The sequence below is a fragment of the Coregonus lavaretus genome (assembly GCF_964263955.1).
Source record: "Coregonus lavaretus genome assembly, chromosome: 37".
Lineage (NCBI taxonomy): Eukaryota > Metazoa > Chordata > Actinopteri > Salmoniformes > Salmonidae > Coregonus > Coregonus lavaretus.
This window is the reverse complement of record NC_140024.1, coordinates 14598276-14616554: the sequence shown is the minus strand read 5'-3', so window position 1 is coordinate 14616554 and position 18279 is coordinate 14598276. Positions and strand designations below refer to the sequence as shown.

The 18279-nt window shown below is 41.3% G+C and overlaps 1 protein-coding gene across 1 annotated transcript; it reads left to right on the top strand.

Moving 5' to 3' along the window:
* Positions 1-3036: 3036 nt before the first annotated feature.
* LOC311111352 (hepatic triacylglycerol lipase-like) lies at positions 3037-17012 on the top strand (the record flags this gene model as incomplete). Its single annotated transcript, XM_084154070.1, is given in 10 exon segments — positions 3037-3127; positions 5683-5867; positions 6855-6879; positions 6882-7033; positions 7209-7326; positions 7469-7705; positions 8887-9147; positions 11902-11955; positions 11958-12015; positions 16802-17012. Coding segments are annotated over 10 exon segments (1392 nt in total).
* Between the last annotated feature and the right edge of the window lie 1267 nt (positions 17013-18279).

The following is an 18279-nucleotide window of genomic DNA, read 5'->3' as shown; positions in this document are numbered from 1 at the left end:
TCAGTTTTAACTGGCACCATCAGTCCCTACCTTTATCTCTCCCTTTAAATCACAAATACAGGTGTGCAATGATTGAATTCCAGCCTGTGTCAATCCAGTTTACCTGCAGGGGTCTCAGGACACAGGTTATACACAGATAACTGCCAAGATAAAGTAAAGACCAGCATAAAGTGGTCACTCTATGGAAAGGGGAGACTCAAGTGTCAGGGGACTCTTCTGAAGCTGGTACCATCAATGCGTTTCTCTGGGCTATAGTAGTAAAAGCCAAATTCAATATTTTATCAAATAATTGTAAGAAATATACAGTTGAAGTTGGAAGTTTACATACACTTATGTTGGAATCATTAAAACTTGTTTTTCAACCACTCCACAAACTTCTTGTTAACAATCTATAGTTTTGTCAAGTCGGTTAGGACATCTATTTGTGCATGACACAAGTAATTTTTCCAACAATTGTTTACAGACAGATTATTTCACTTATAGATCACTGTATCACAATTCCAGTGGGTCAGAAGCTTATATACACTAAGTTGAGTGTGCCTTTAAACAGCTTGGAAAATTCCAGAAAATTATGTCTGGCTTTAGAAGCTTCTGATAGGCTAATTGACATCATTTGAGTCAATTGGAGGTGTACCTGTGGATGTATTTCAAGGCCTACCTTCAAACTCAGGGCCTCTTTGCTTGACATCATGGGAAAATCAAAAGAAATCAGCCAAGACCTCAGAAAACAAATTGTAGAACTCCACAAGTCTGGTTCATCCTTGGGAGCAATTTCCAAACGCCTGAAGGTAGCACGTTCATCTGTACAAACAATAGTACGCAAGTATAAACACCATTGGACCACGCAGCCGTCATACCGCTCAGGAAGGAGACGTGTTCAGTCTCCTAGAGATGAACGTACTTTGGTGCGAAAAGTGCAAATCAATCCCAGAACAACAGCAAAGCACCTTGTGAAGACGCTGGAGGAAACAGGTACAAAAGTATCTATATCCACAGTAAAACGAGTCCTATATCTACATAACCTGAAAAGCCGCTCTGCAAGGAAGAAGCCACTGCTCCAAAACCGCCATTAAAAAACCAGAGTATGGTTTGCAACTGACATGGATCGTACTTTTTGGAGAAATGTCCTCTGGTCTGATGAAACAAAAATAGAACTGTTTGGCCATAATGACCATCGTTATGTTTGGAGGAAAAAGGCGGACGCTTGCAAGCCGAAGAACACCCTCCCAACCGTGAAGCACGGGGGTGGCAGCATCATGCTGTGGGGGTGCTTTGCTACAGGAGGGACTGGTGCACTTCACAAAATAGATGGCATCATGAGGAAGGAAAATTATGTGGATATATTGAAGCATAATCTCAAGACATCAGTCAGGAAGTTAAAGCTGGGTCGCAAATGGGTCTTCCAAATGGACAATGACCACAAGCATACTTCCAAAGTTGTGGCAAAATGGCTTAAGGACAACAAAGTCAAGGTATTGGAGTGGCCATCACAAAGCCCTGACCTCAATCCTATAGAAGATTTGTGGGCAGAACTGAAAAAGCGTGTGCGAGCAAGGAGGCCTACAAACCTGACTCAGTTACACCAGCTCTGTCAGGAGGAATGGGCCAAAATTCACCCAATTTATTGAGGGAAGCTTGTGGAAGGCGAAACGTTTGACCCAAGTTAAACAATTTAAAGGAAATGCTACCAAATACTAATTGAGTGTATGTAAACTTCTGACCCACTGGGAATGTGATGAAAGTGGCGATCTCTCAACAATTATTCTCACAATAGCACATTGGTAATAGTCAGTGACAAATGTCATAACTAAGCAGGGCTGTGCTTGGTTAAAACCCTGGATGGGAGACCAAATTAATAGCTCTAGATAAATTAATTATGCTGTATGAAGTGCTGCCTGTATATTTTTTTCTGATAGTGGATATAACATTAAAGATCTGACGCTGTTTCAAAGGTGCAAATTCAACATATTTTATACAAGGTTTGTCTACGTTGAAAATTGGTTAACATGATGACATAGGTTGACATTTCACCCTCAAAACAACAGTTGATTACTTTTTGCAAATCCAATGTATTTTACACAGATTCCACCTCACAAATTATGTTGGAACAACGTTGATTCAAATAGTTTGTGTCCAGTGGGATGTGTACTGGCATTGGACCAAGACAAATGAAAGCAGAATAAAGTACACCTTGACCCCAACTTCCAGAATTCTGCAAATACTGAGGTAAAAACTGAGGTAAGTTGGGACAGAGTACATTGTAAAGTGGAACAGATTGTTGGTATGATTTCTTTGAAACTGATACCATTTTGGCAATTCAGCAGATTTTAGACACAGAACAGATACCTGGGTAGGTTTTACGAAGAGATAAACGTTTTGTTGCTGTATGGTGTTCTAAATTGCTTTTGAAGAACTCAGCCACTAGCATAACTGATGTATGCATAACCATAAAAAACCTGATATCAGTGATTTATATAAGCACAGACACAAAGCAAACAGAAGTTGAAATAGTAGAACTAAGTTGTTAGTGCTTTTATCCCTTTTGTCTAAGAGATATTGACTCAAACTAAGAGGACAATGGAGGATGAGATAGAACTGACAAATTAAGAGATTTTTTCAAGGTTTCAGTAAACTGAGGAAACACTAACAGGCATGGTTAACACTAATGAAAGTTTGGGGTCATCCAGTATCTTTGCTGCCTGCTACAAAACCGTCTCACAATCATCCCATTCTTCCACCCACCAACACCCACCTCTGCACTTTTGCAATCTGGCACGACAGCCAATCAAGACCTGACTTGTCTCCATTTCCCAGGTGCCCCTGCTCCTACTTTTTCCTCCTCTATCTGAGTACAAAGTGTTCTTTACTCTCTTCTCAAGCCCACCCTGACTTCATAAATCACCCCCTGCATACCTCTTCAGCTCACACTGCTTAAATAATTCAAACTGCCCTCTTCTATCAGAATTATTCAGCTTCTGTGCCCTCCACCTAAAGTCTGTGTGTTTGTTGGATTACCTGGGAGTCTGTGTCGACACCATGGCTCTGGTCCGAGTGCTCAGAGTCCTGTGCAGCCTGCTGCTCACTTATCACCTGGGTGATGCCAGGAGAATCAAGGGAAATGGAACAGGTTAGTGTCTGATTTGTCACTTATAAGGAACTCCATCCTGTGTTGGGTGTTAATCAAAAACATTGTTAAGCCTTACTATAAAGACTACAGGCCATACTTTATAAAATACAAAGAGGTACATTAAATATATTCGCTGCCCCTGGGTGGAAACAATTGATGTATATAAACCCTGGATTGCATATAAACCCTGGATTGCTGATTCTATGTATTGGCATTGAGAGGCTTTGAAGCCACCGGTCGGCCATGTTGACTCTCCCTAGTAGTAGCAGTCCTCCATAGGAATGAATGGAATTCTACAGTATTTAAAGGGGACATAATGTAATTTCAAAGTATGCATTAAGGTGTCTGTATTAGAATAAATGTGGCAAAAACGAATGTAAAAATATAATATTAATAAATGCATTTCTATAGGTTCCAAAATATTATTTTACAGTGGAGGGGGAATGTCAAGATGAACGCATGGTGCTTTCAACACAGTGCCCCCTAATAATAATCTAGTGTATATATAAATCATTGGTGGAAACCCACCAGAGATTAATTCAATTGGTTAATATCTATTTATAGGGGCTGTGCTGATTTTATGAAAACCCTCTTATGCCTGAGTGCATGTTGTTCAAGTAATAACACACCTATTTGGGTCAAAATGGTGACTGAGAAATGACCAATTCTGAGAATAAAGATACTAACAGTGCTAGTTAGATGTAAAATATATTACTGTTGTGAAGGATCTACTACAGTGCTATCATTGTTGTGGTTGAAGTGACAACAATGTGGAGGGAGAGTTTGGCGAAAATAAAACAAACACTATGGATATAAAACACAAACAAATATTTTTAAAATATATATAAAATGTACAATACCGTTCAAAAGTTTGAGGTCACTTAGAAATGTCCTTGTTTTCGAAAGAAAAATGTCCATTAAAATAACATCAAATTTATCAGAAATACAATGTAGACATTGTTAATGTTGTAAATGGCTATTGTAGCTGGAAATGGCTGATTTTTAATGGAATATCTACACAGGCGTACAGAGGCCCATTATCAGCAACCATCAGTCCTGTGTTCCAGTGGCACGTTGTGTTTGCTAATCCAAGTTTATAATTTTAAAAGGCTGATTGATCATTAGAAAACCCTTTTGCAATTATGTTAGCACAGCTGAAAACACCAGTCTCAACGTCAACAGTGAAGAGGCGACTCCGGGATGCTGACCTTCTAGGCAGAGTTGCAAAGAAAAAGCCATATCTCAGACTGGCCAATAAAAAGAAAAGATTAAGATGGGCAGTCTGAGATATGGCTTATTCTTTGCAACTCTGCCTAGAAGGTCAGCATCCCGGAGTCGCCTCTTCACTGTTGACGTTGAGACTGGTGTTTTGCGGGTACTATTTAATGAACCTGCCAGTTGAGGACCTGTGAGGCGTCTGTTTCTCAAACTAGACACTCTAATGTATTTGTCCTCTTGCTCAGTTGTGCACCGGGGCCTCCCACTCCTCTTTCTATTCTGGTTAGAGCCAGAATAGAAAGTGAAGGGAGTAGTACACAGCGTTGTACGAGATCTTCAGTTTCTTGGCAATTTCTCGCATTGAATAGCCTTCATTTCTCAGAACAAGAATAGACTGACGAGTTTCAGAAGAAAGTTATTGGTTTCTGGCCATTTTGAGCCTGTAATCGAACCCACAATTGCTGATGCTCCAGATACTCAACTAATCTCAAGAAGGCCCGTTTTATTGCTTTTTTAATCAGCACAACAGTTTTCAGCTGTGCTAACATAATTGCAAAAGGGTTTTCTAATGATCAATTAGCCTTTTAAAATGATAAACTTGGATTAGCAAACACAACATGCCATTGGAACACATGACTGATGGTTGCTGATAATGGGCCTCTGTACGCCTATGTAGATATTCCATAAAAAATCTGCCGTTTCCAGCTACAATAGCCATTTACAACATTAACAATGTCTACACTGTATTTCTGATCAATTTGATGTTATTTTAATGGACAAAAAATCTGATTTTCTTTTGAAAACAAGGACATTTCTAAGTGACCACAAACTTTTGAACGGTAGTGTAAATATTAAATATTAATATAAGATATAAAAAATACAGTAAGTTGTATGAGCAAAACAAATCTACCATCTCTAAGGGCTGTTTCCCAACTCATATTTCTTGCAATCACAAATGAAAGCAGGATTACAGCATCACCACACAAAGTTATACTCTATATTGGGCAGTGTCTCTAGTCTAGTGTCCACTCATGGTCAAACTAGACAAGGAATACACAGACTCTAGTCACAAGTTAACAAACAATCAATGCAGAGGGCGAGTGGACAGGGGAATCAATTCCTAAATCAATTAGTTTGAACCATGTGCTGTTTAATAATCACGTATGTATCAAATGCACATGCATGAAAATGCTTGTTCTACCACTCTATACACAATAATCTGCTGTTGTACTTCAAAACACATTATTGTCAAATATAAAATCATAAAACATTATACCTTTTTATTCTATTATTTCTCTGCATTGACCATGTTTGTATTTTTTTTTAAACATTTGTAGTGGACCCGAAGCCTGTCCTGAGAATGAAGATGCCTCACATTACCAGCACAGTCTTCAAGCTCTACTCTAATGGTGCTAAAGACATTGAGGACTTGTGCACGATGGAGGCTTTCAGGCCACATACTCTGACCGCCTGTGGTTTCAACAGCAGTCATCTTCTCATCATCATCACCCACGGATGGTCGGTACGGCCTGTTCTCTCCTCTCCTCCTGGCTCAACTAGTGATGACTCGTACACAACATATGGCCATTAAACACATCACTAATGGACGGCAGATGCCCCCAATGATATACAGTGGAGGGCCAGATATAATATGGTGGCAGTTCTCCTTCTTCTACTCACTTGTTGTTCTGCACTTCAGATGCAGGCCGGTAATGTGATGGAAACGAATAAGTTGGGGGGGAATTAAGTTATATAGATTTGCTATGGTCCCTTACAACAAAACATGAGCCAAATGAGTAGGGTTGCAAAGCTACAGGTGAATTACCAAAGTTATTGGAATCTTCTGTAATTTTGGTAATAAACAGGTAAAATATGGTAACTTTAGTAATTTATACTTTTTTAATGTATTAATATTTAGAATGCATGTTTTATATCTGTGTCCATATTATCCATGGGTTTCTAGTGGATATGGTTCAATAGAAAACATTTGAATTTGTTTTATGAAAAAAGCATCTAATCAACAATGGCATTAGTTTCAATTACCTCTGCAACTCTTCCAACTATTTACTTTTTTCACAACTGTTACCAGTTTGGCGACAAAATACATATTGACATTGTAAAATAAATGAAAGTGTGTAAAAAAATAAATAAAGGGATATTTAATGCTGAAACCCTCATATTAAACACCAATGGCATTCATTAAGTTGATGGTTTATATTTATAATAATGTTTTACAGCTTTGTCATTCTATTTTTTATTTTAAAACCATCTTATTTGATTATTATCTTATTTGATATGTGATAAGGCCACATAGAGATAATGATGTACACCTGTGATGATCTGAAGTACCCAAAAAGGCCACTAGATGTCATCTGATAAAATTCCCCCAAACACCTTGAAAGATACCAAAATTCTGGGAGTTTACTGGTAAACGTAGAAGGATTCCAGTAATATACCCTCCCTTTGCAACCCTACAAATGAGACTAAAACCTGTTTCTCTTTTTCCAAGATAAACACTCTGATGGAGAGCTGGGTGCCCGTCTTGCTTCTGCTCTGAAGACCAGTCTTGGAGATGTCAACGTGATCGTCACTGACTGGCTTCTACAGGCCAATATGAACTACCCTAACGCAGCCCAGAACACCAGGGCAGTGGGGAAGGACATAGCCTTCCTGCTACTGTGGCTGCAGGACAGTGTTCAATCTGTTCAACAAGGACTGTCATAGCAAAGTACTGTTGGTGTGACAGAAATGTGAAGACAACCTCTTTAGGAGGTATAATATGTCTCCTACAAAATACAATAATGTCACATCATTACCTCCTTTTCACATCAACACTAAAATAATAATGATCTTTGTGTGTCAGGAGTTTTACAATTTTCCTGCAGAGAAGATTAATCTGATTGGATACAGTCTTGGTGCTCACGTCTCTGGATTTGCTGGAAGCTACCTAGGAGGACCGGGAAAGATTGGAAGAATCACTGGTGAGGCTTTCTACTCTCCGTAAATATCTTGTCACACCATTTCCTTGCTAAATAATGCATTAGAGTACAATTCTCATAGAAGTATCCAAGTCTAATGGCACTCTGGTGTAAAGCCTGCGATCCTTTGTGCTTCTTTGTCCAGGTCTGGATCCAGCAGGTCCCCTGTTTAAGGGCATGGCAGCATCAGACAGACTGTCCCCTGATGATGCCCTCTTTGTGGATGCCATCCACACCTACACTCAAGAACGCATGGGGCTGAGTGTGGGCATCAAGCAGCCTGTGGCACATGTTGACTTCTACCCCAACGGGGGTGACTTCCAACCAGGATGCCACCCTTTCCAAAGCTTAATGGAACATATTGCCTTGCATGGAATCAATGGTAAGTCTGTCAGAGTGGTGGAGTGGGGAGGGGAGAGTCATTTGGCATATATAAACATATTGGTAGGCTGTATTAAGGGGAACAGCTATTTTTTAGCAAAGTAAACCATTACCATTTACCCTGCAGAGAGGCTCAAATTAAATAATAAAGCAGTATAGGTGTAAAAGCAGTGCCTCATCTTATATCCAGGCTGCTCTGCTGAATATGAATAGAATTCACAATAGTCTCAAATAAATGGTGGTGGGATTTAGGGGGATTCAATCAAAAACGTTTTTTTTCTCACATGAAAGGCAGAAGCACATTAAATCATCTGTCATCCTCATGAGTTAATTAGCCAAATACGTCTCCCTCAGCCCTGTCTGTCCACTCTGCATTCTGCCTCCAGGCTATGATGATATCTCCTCAGGAGAAGCAGGCCTGAAGACAGATCTCAGATCAGTCTGCTCACAGACATAAAGAGGCAGACAGGCCTTTTTACCCAGAGAAGTGACAGGACATTTACATTACATTTACATTTACATTTTAGTCATTTAGCAGACGCTCTTATCCAGAGCGACTTACAGTTAGTGAATACATATTTTTTTATACTGGCCCCCCGTGGGAATCGAACCCACAACCCTGGCGTTGCAAACGCCATGCTCTACCAACTGAGCTACATCCCTGCCGGCCATTCCCTCCCCTACCCTGGACGACGCTAGGCCAATTGTGCGCCGCCCATGAGTCTCCCGGTCACGGCCGGCTGCGACAGAGCCTGGATTCGAACCAGGATCTCTAGTGGCACAGTTAGCACTGCGATGCAGTGCCTTAGACCACTGCGCCACTCAGGAGACTGCGGAGAGACTGCGCCACTCAGGAGACTGCGCCACTCAGGAGACATCATGACAAATATGCTTTGGGGATAATGACATCAATCCCCAAATAATGACCAACTAAAAAGTAGGATGTTGTTAAGGTTTAGTCTGTATTCTGAGGAGAGGAAAAGATTGAAGGCTGGCACAAATTGACAGTTCTGAATAGCCTTAGTCCCAGTTTAGTTTAACCAGGGCTAGAATGGTGCAGTGAGCTGATCACAAAGGGGAACATTTGAGTCCAAAGTTTGAATGCTCAATTAATATGTGTTACAGTCTTATTACCAGCCCCCTTTTTAAATTCCACTCACATTTCCACTCTTTCTCTCCTAGGTTTTGAGAAGACAGTGAAATGTGCCCATGAGCGTTCAGTCTACCTGTTCATCGACTCCCTTCTGAACAAAGACAAACAGATCATGGCCTACAGATGCAGTGATGACAATGCCTTTGAGAAGGGTAACTGCCTGGACTGCCGCAAGAACATATGCAACACTCTGGGCTACAACGTCAGGAAGGTGCGCAGTGCCACCGGCAAGAAGCTCTACGACAAGACTCGCTCTCACATGCCCTACAAACCTAAGTGCACACAATGGTGTCCCATGTTCCTTACAGACAAAACCCTCTCTTCCATGTACTAAGGACATACTGTAGATGTGGTCATTCCCAGAATTCCAAATGTCAGAACTCCCTCCTTGACAAGCAGGAAAATGTGTAGTTGGCACAGGGAGGAGCCTAGAGTAATACATGTTAACCCCATGGCATTGTACTGTACTGTACAAAACCAGGAATAACCTTTTGCATAAGAGCTTTCTGGAACACGAGTCCATGGTCAATGAGACCATAACGTTTCATGGGAAGAGACAAACAGGGAATTGTAGGCATATTACATTGTTTGATGCAAAGACCATATTAGTTGGGACACACTTTGGTCAATATATGCCATGCCAAAGTCTCACTAGGAAATAGTTGTCTATGGTCTATTTCAGATCAAGGGGACCGTTTTTGCTATCTGTATAAGCACTTTGTGGCAACTGCTGATGTAAAAAGGGCTTTAAAAAATAAATGTGATTGATTGATTGATATTATGAGGTAAAGTCTCTGGAACTTTGGTAAGGGTGTAGTGACAGGGGCTTAGAAATCTAAGACTATGGCTTTATTGAAAAATACTTAATCTGCTGTGGAGCACAGCCAATAACAGCCACTTTAAAGCTTCTCCTCCTCTGAAGCCAATTAGACAGTTAAAGTCCTACTCCAGTCTCCTTTTCCACTTCATTTATCACCTGATTTACTTAACAAAAGGCACATCTAAATAGGTGGTCCAGGAATGCTCATAACATGGCACAAGTGGGGGGTTGGCCTTACGAATTTTGTTCTCTATTGCTCCTCTATTGTTCCCGCAAGCAAGGGGTAGGCCGATGATACCAGAGGGCACCATCAGACCAACTCCTTCAATGGCCTACTCCTTGAAGTTTGCAGTTTTGTCTACAAAACACTATTTTGCTTAAAACATTATTTTTTACCCTTAAGTGATTACTGTATTTATACGTGGGATATTGTTTTTCAACAAGAAAAGTAAAAAATTAGCTGAAGTGCGTCTTTAAGTGTTGTAGCTGTGGCAGCTCATTGGGATGCAGTAGCTACTGCCATGCTATCTGTCTCGCCTTCAGTCACAAACACCCACTAACCTACAGTACCAGTCAAAAGTTTGGACACACCTACTCATTCAAGGGTTTTTCTTTATTTTGACTGTTTTCTACATTTTAGAATAATAGTGAAGACATCAAAACTATGAAATAACACATATGGAATCATGTAGTAACCAAAAAAGTGTTAAACAAATCAAAATATATTTTACATTGGAGAGTCTTCAAAGTAGCCACCCTTTGCCTTGATGACAGCTTTGCACACTCTTGGCATTCTCTCAACCAGCTTCGTGAGATAGTCACCTGGAATGCATTTCAATTAACAGGTGTGCCTTCTTAAAAGTTAATTTGTGGAATTTCTTTCCTTCTTAATGCGTTTGAGCCAGTCAGTTGTGTTGTAGCAAGGTAGGGGGGGTATACAGAAGATAGCCCTATTTAGTAAAAGACCAAGTCCATATTATGGCAAGAACAGCTCAAATAAGCAAAGAGAAACGACAGCCCATCATTACTTTAAGACATGAGGGTCAGTCAAAACGGAAACTTTCAAAGTTACTTCAAGTGCAGCGCTATGATGAAACTGGCTCTCATGAGGACCGCCACAGGAATGGAAGACCCAGAGTTACCTCTGCTGCAGAGGATAAGTTCATTAGAGTTACCAGCCTCAGAAATTGCAGCCCAAATAAATGCTTCACAGAGTTCAAGTAACAGACACATCTCAACATCAACTGTTCAGAGGGGACTGTGTGAATCAGGCTTTCATGGTCGAATTGCTGCAAAGAAACCACTACTAAAGGATACCAAAAAGAAGAAGAGACCTGCTTGGACCAAGAAACACGAGCAATGGACATTAGACCGGTGGAAATGTGTCCTTTGGTCTGGAGTCCAAATTGGAGATTCTTGGTTCCAACCGCCTTGTCTTTGAGACGTGGTGTGGGTGAACGGATGATCTCTGCATGTGTATTTCCCACCGTAAAGCAAGCACTGTCTGTGATTAATTTAGAATTCAAGGCACACTTAACCAGCATGGCTACCACAGCATTCTACAGCGATACGCCATCCCATCTGGTTTGGGCTTAGTGGGATTATAATTTGTTTTTCAACAGGACAATGACCCAACACACCTCAAGGCGGTGTAAGGGCTATTTTACCAAGAAGGAGAGTGATGGAGTGCTGCATCAGATGACCAGGCCTCCACAATCCCCAGACCTCAACCCAATTGAGATGGTTTGGGATGGTTTGGGACCGCAAAGTGAAGGAAAAGCAGCCAACAAGTGCTCAGCATATGTGGGAACTCCTTCAAGACTGTTGAAAAAGCATTACAGGTGAAGCTGGTTGAGAGAATGCCAAGAGTGTGCAAAGCTGTCATCAAGGCAAAGGGTGGCTATTTGAAGAATCTCAAATATAAAATATATTTTGATTTGTTTAACAATTTTTTGGTTACTTCATGATTCCATATGTGTTATTTCATAGTGTCGTCACTATTATTCTACAATGTAAAAAAAATAAAAAATAAAAAAAAATAAAGAAAAACCCTTGAATGAGTAGGTGTGTCCAAACTTTTGACTGGTACTGTATATTGGAGCAGCTGCATAGGTTCAGGTTCAAAACATTGTTTAGAGATGATGAAGATATTATGCACTTTTATATTTGGTATGTCTTCTCCATGTCGTCTTTCATGACTTCTCCTATCTTATTCTCCCTGCAGTCTACCATTACCAGTTCAGGATTCAGTTTGTCAACCAGATAGAGAAGAATGAGCCACTCTCACCATCTCTCTCACTGGGACAAAGGAGGACAGCCCTGAAATGCCCATCACTTTGTGAGTATCATACCACACCAGGCCCTGATATGAGCTGAGGTTTCATACAGACAGTACACTGGGGCTACAGTTTTCAAGCCTAGTGAAAGTCTACACACCCCTTGCACAGTCTTCACATTTTGCTGCCTTAAAATTAAATCTAAAAAGTGATTAAATTAGATTTTTTCCTACAAGTGAAAGAATATTCAAGAACATTTTCCAAATTAACCTCTTAAGGATCTGACCCTTTTTTTCAATTTGTGCCTAAAATGACATACCCAAATCTAACTGCCTGTAGCTTAGGACCTGAAGCTAGGATATGCATATTCTTGATATCATTTGAAAGGAAACACTTTGAAGTTTGTGGAAATGTGAAATTAATGTAGGAGAATATAACACATTAGATCTGGTAAAAGATAATTCAAACAAAAAAACGTTTTTATTTTTTATTTTATCATCTTTGAAATGCAAGAGAAAGGCCACAATATAATATTGCAGTTTAGGCGCAATTTAGATTTTGGCCACTAGATGGCAGCAGTGTGTGTGCAAAGTTTCAGATTGATCCAGTGAAGCATTGCAATACTGGACTATTTTGTATCAAGTCTGCCCAAATGTGCCGAATTAGTCAACTGATACATTTTCAAGTACATAACTATAGAGAACATACAAAAAGGATATGGTAATACAAAATGTAAGTTTACACACTCCCAGGAATGTCATACATGATGGATCATTAGTTTCTACACTAACTTTCACACATCTAGAGGGCCGGGCGGGGTGGGTGTGGAGCCAGAGACAGCAGTGGTTCAAACTGTAGAACCCAGTTCCTACATTTGAATATAAAAATGGATTTTATCAAACAAAACTATGCTACATTTTATCTCTGGGACGCTTAGGATGACAAATGAGAGCAAGATTACTGAATGTAAGTACATTATTTACCTTCAGAGGTGAATGTATCAAACCTGTTGCCGTGATAAGTTTTTTGTTGTTGTGCACTCTCCTTAAACAATAGGATGGTACTTTTCACTGTAATAGCTACTGTAAATTGGACAGTGAAGTTAGATTAACAAGAATGTAAGTTTTCTGCCCATATAAGACATGTCTATGTCCTGGAAAGTTTGCTGTTACTTACAACTGTCATGCTAATCACATTAGCGCACGTTAGCTCAACCGTCCTGTATACAGGACACCGATCCCGTAGAGGTTAATAAAGAATATACAAAATGAAGATGTCTTGATTGTATATGTCTTCACACCCCAGAGTTATACTTGGTGGAAGCACCTTTGGCAGCCATCACAGCTGTTGATAATTTTTAATAAGATTCTACCAACTTCGCACAACTCTTAGGGCAACATCCTTGACCGCTGGCTATGTCCCTTCCGTCTTCAAGAGAGCGAGAGTTGCACCCCTTCTCAAAAAACCAACACTCGATCCCTCTGATGTCAACAACTACAGACCAGTATCCCTTCTTTCTTTTCTCTCCAAAACTATTGAGCGTGCCGTCTTTAGCCAACTCTCTTGCTATCTCTCTCAGAATGACCTTCTTGATCCAAACCAGTCAGGTTTCAAGACTGGTCATTCAACTGAGACTGCTCTTCTCTGTGTCACGGAGGCTCTCCGCACTGCTAAAGCTAACTCTCTCTCCTCTGCTCTTGTCCTTCTAGACCTGTCTGCTGCCTTTGATACTGTGAACCATCAGATCCTCCTCTCCACCCTCTCCGAGCTGGGCATCTCCGGCGCGGCTCACTCTTGGATTGCGTCCTACCTGACCGGTCGCTCCTACCAAGTGGCGTGGCGAGAAGCTGTCTCCGCACCACGTGCTCTCACCACTGGTGTCCCCCAGGGCTCAGTTCTAGGCCCTCTCCTATTCTCGCTATACACCAAGTCACTTGGCTCTGTCATATCCTCACATGGCCTCTCCTATCATTGCTACGCTGACGACACACAACTAATCTTCTCCTTTCCCCCTTCTGATAACCAGGTGGCGAATCGCATCTCTGCATGTCTGGCAGACATATCAGTATGGATGACGGATCACCACCTCAAGCTGAACCTTGGCAAGACGGAGCTGCTCTTCCTCCCGGGGAAGGACTGCCCGTTCCATGATCTCGCCATCACGGTTGACAACTCCGTTGTGTCCTCCTCCCAGAGTGCGAAGAGCCTTGGCGTGATCCTGGACAACACCCTGTCGTTCTCCGATAACATCAAGGCGGTGACCCGATCCTGTAGGTTCATGCTCTACAACATTCGGAGAGTACAACCCTGCCTTACACAGGAAGCGGCACAGGTCCTAATCCAGGCACTTGTCATCTCCCGTCTGGATTACTGCAACTCGCTGTTGGCTGGGCTCCCTGCCTGTGCCATTAAACCCCTACAACTCATCCAGAATGCCGCAGCCCATCTGGTGTTCAACCTTCCCAAGTTCTCTCACGTCACCCCGCTCCTCCGCACACTACACTGGCTTCCAGTTGAAGCTCGCATCTGCTACAAGACCATGGTGCTTGCCTACGGAGCTGTGAGGGGAACGGCACCTCCGTACCTTCAGGCTCTGATCAGTCCCTACACCCAAACGAGGGCATTGCGTTCATCCACCTATGGCCTGCTGGCTCCCCTATCTCTGCTGAAGCACAGTTCCCGCTCAGCCCAGTCAAAACTTTTCGCTGCTCTGGCACCCCAATGGTGGAACAAGCTCCCTCACGACGCCAGGACAGCGGAGTCACTCACCACTTTCCGGAGACATTTGAAACCCCACCTCTTTAAGGAACACCTGGGATAGGATAAGTAATCCTTCTACCCCCCCCCCCCCCTTACCCCACCCCACCCCCCCCCCCCCCCCAAAAAAAAAAAAAAAAAAAAAAAAATGGTAAAGTGGTTATCCCACTGGCTATAAGGTGAATGCACCAATTTGTAAGTCGCTCTGGATAAGAGCGTCTGCTAAATGACGTAAATGTAAATGTAAATATATCTATAGTTTTTGACCAAATTGCTCAAGTTCAGTAAATTTGGTTGGGAATCATTGATGGACAATAATATTTAAACTTTGTCTCTGATTTTCAAGAAAATGTAAGTCAGAACGTAGACTGGACCACTCAGGAACACTGAACACCTCTCGGAAAGCCATTCTGTCTTTGGCATTGGAGCAGTCTACGTTTGGCATTGACATTTGTGTAACATTTGTGTGTTAGATATTCAGAAGACTGAGGCAGGGTTTCCGCTAACTTTTTATCTGGGCTTTGCTCCTTTCATATATATTTTGATCCTGACAAACTCCCTAGTCCCTGCAGGTGACAAACATACCCATAACATGTTGTATTCGGCGCATGTGACAAATACAATTTGATTTGATTTGATGCTGCCACCACAATACTTGAAAATACAGAGGATCAACAACATTGCTTTCACTCCACATTACTGGCCTTTATGACAAAGTGAAAAGAAGGAAGCTTGTGTTAGAAATTCCACTCAAAACATTCATTATGTTTGCAACAAGGCCGTTACATAATACTGCAACACAACACGGCAAAGAAATTAACTTTTTGGCCTAAATTATAAACTACAGGCTTGGGTCAAATCCAATACAACATAACACAGAGTGAAACCCTCTGTAATTTTAAGTATTGTGGTGGCAGCATCATGTTATGGGTATGCTTGTCACTGGCAGGGACTGGGGAGTAGTCAGGTTAAAAATAAATATGAAAGGAGCAAACCCCAGATAAAAAGTCAGAGGAAAATCCGCCGTAGTCTTCTAAAGACCTAACTCTGGGATAGAGTTTTATTTTTCAGCTAGATAATTACACAAATATTAATGCCAAAAACACACCAAAATACCAATATATATTGAGTGTTCCTGAATTGTCCAGTCTCAGCTCTGACTTAAATCTGTTTGAAAATCATTGACAAGGTTTGAATATTTCTGTCCATCAATGATTCCCATTCTAATTTACTAGGCTTGAGCAATTTTGACAAAAAACTATGGATATATATGATGCCATAGGAGCTGTGCAAGGTTGGTAGAATCTTATTAAAAATGATTCACAGCTGTAGTGGCTGTCAAAGGTGCTTCTACCAAGTAATAACTCTGGGGTGTGAAGACATATGCAATGAATGCATCTTAATTTTGTTTTATTAATTTAGAAGATTTTTCACTTTGAAAATGTGGAGTAGATTGTGTAGATCTATCTAATTTAATCATTTTTAAGATTTAATTTGAAGTCAGCTAAATGTGAAGACTGTGCAAAGTCTGTAGACTTTCACTAGAGACTGTATCCAGTCAGCACTCACTCTGCCCCTGTACAACGTAGAGCTTCCCCATGCCTAGGGTAGCAGTAACAGAAGTACATGGAAACAGCTCATACCTCTGAATTAAAGAGGACTATAAATGGAGAGGGAGATATCAATAATTGGTGTGTGTGTGCATCACAAAGGAATACTCTCCCTGCCAACCTACATTTTGATCCCATTCTGCTGTATATCGTCTTATGAATGATTCACGTGCATCTACAGTAAGAGCAGAGAATCACATGCTTGTGCCTCCCTACTGTCATAGCCAGCACACTTCTGGAGGGGGATGAAAATACTGTATTTCCTCACCCTCGTATGTCTTTATAAAGGAGACTGCCCGAGACTATGGTTATATCACATGCACAGCTGTTTCAGCTAACAAATATAAATGTAATAGTCTAACACTTTTTCTGCTTTTCAGGTTCATTACTTGTAGCTCATGTGTGAAAGAAAACTGGGAAAAAACCTGAAGAAGTGCATCAAGGTGAATGTACCTCTCTCTAACCTCTCTCTTTCTCTCAGCATCGAGGAGATCTCTGGCAATAAGACGTACACCTTTCTAATCACCCTGGACTCAGACATTGGGGACCTGATGATGCTGAAGTTCCGCTGGGAGGGTAGTGTTGTAAACAATATGTGGATTAAGGTGCAGACCTTTAACCCCTGGGGCAGTGGGGGAATGGGGCCCAAGCTCACCGTGGGCAAAATCTGTGTCAAAGCAGGCGAGACATAAAATAGGTGGGTATCCATCCCTCTGGGGGGCAAGGAGGGTGTGAGATTGAATTGCATTAATAAAGATCAATAGAGGCTGGTAAGGAATGGGTGGGAAGGTGAAAAGGGAGCAGACACACACTGAGAGCTCTGTCTGCTAACGTGCCCGTTTGGCTCGTTAGCCATCCAGCTATGAACGACCAGAGGGGCTCATCTTTCTCTGGATGGCAAGGTTATCTAACACTAATTGGGATAAGGCACGCTCATGGCAGCCCTCGTTATATAACAAGATTAAAGAGAAATAAAGAATGAAATCGACAGTTAGTGAAAGGGACGTAATCCCAGTGGGTATAGGCAGAGACAGGCATGTGGGGCAGAGTAGAGTCTTGTCATAGTGCCCTCGTTCTGGAAAATACACTGTATGCTACATGAGAGAGAGATCACAGATGCACCAGTTAGCCTATAGGCTGTTGGATGCTGTCTTTTAGTTGTCAGGATTTCCATGTCATGTTACATTGTAAATTCACTTATGCTATATTTTATTTATTTATTTTTAATCCCAGCCCCCGTCACCGCAGGAGGCCTTTTACCTTTTGGTAGGCCGTCATTGTGAATAAGAATTTGTTCTTAACTAAACTGCCTAGTTAAATGAAGGTTTAATATATAAAATAAAGAGCACATTATAAATCTTAAAGGTTAAGGCTATACAGGCTCCACTGCATGTGCAGCATCCATTCCAACCCTCAGATGCTGTGCTATAAAAGCTTTCTGAATATCAATCTTTCTAACAAGGACAATATACAAAATAATAATGTATGTATGCTATGAATTGATCAATATCAGCAGTATACTGAACCACACAGTACAAACATTTTTGTCTGTTTGAGGCCTACACTACAGTATTTCCGAAAGGCATTTGACGCCCTCTAGTGCCTGAATTATGAATGACACCTATCGTGGATCTACATTTCTCCTCACTTTCTGTTGATTGGATTTTCAACTCATATTGCACTTTCGGACATTGATTTCGAACGGTTGCATATAGCACACGTTCACGTTGTGTAGCTGTTTTTCAAATCTAACTCACACGTAGACAAAACACACTAGCTTGCCAGGAGTCGAACCTAGAATCTTCTGATCCGTAGTCAGACGCGTTATCCATTGCGCCACAAGACCTATACTTATTTAACAGGCAACCATAACTCCACTCTCATTGGTTAATTTTGGATATTTGGTCGCGCACGGCAATATGATTGGTTATTATGGTTATTGGTCGCATCAAATCTGCG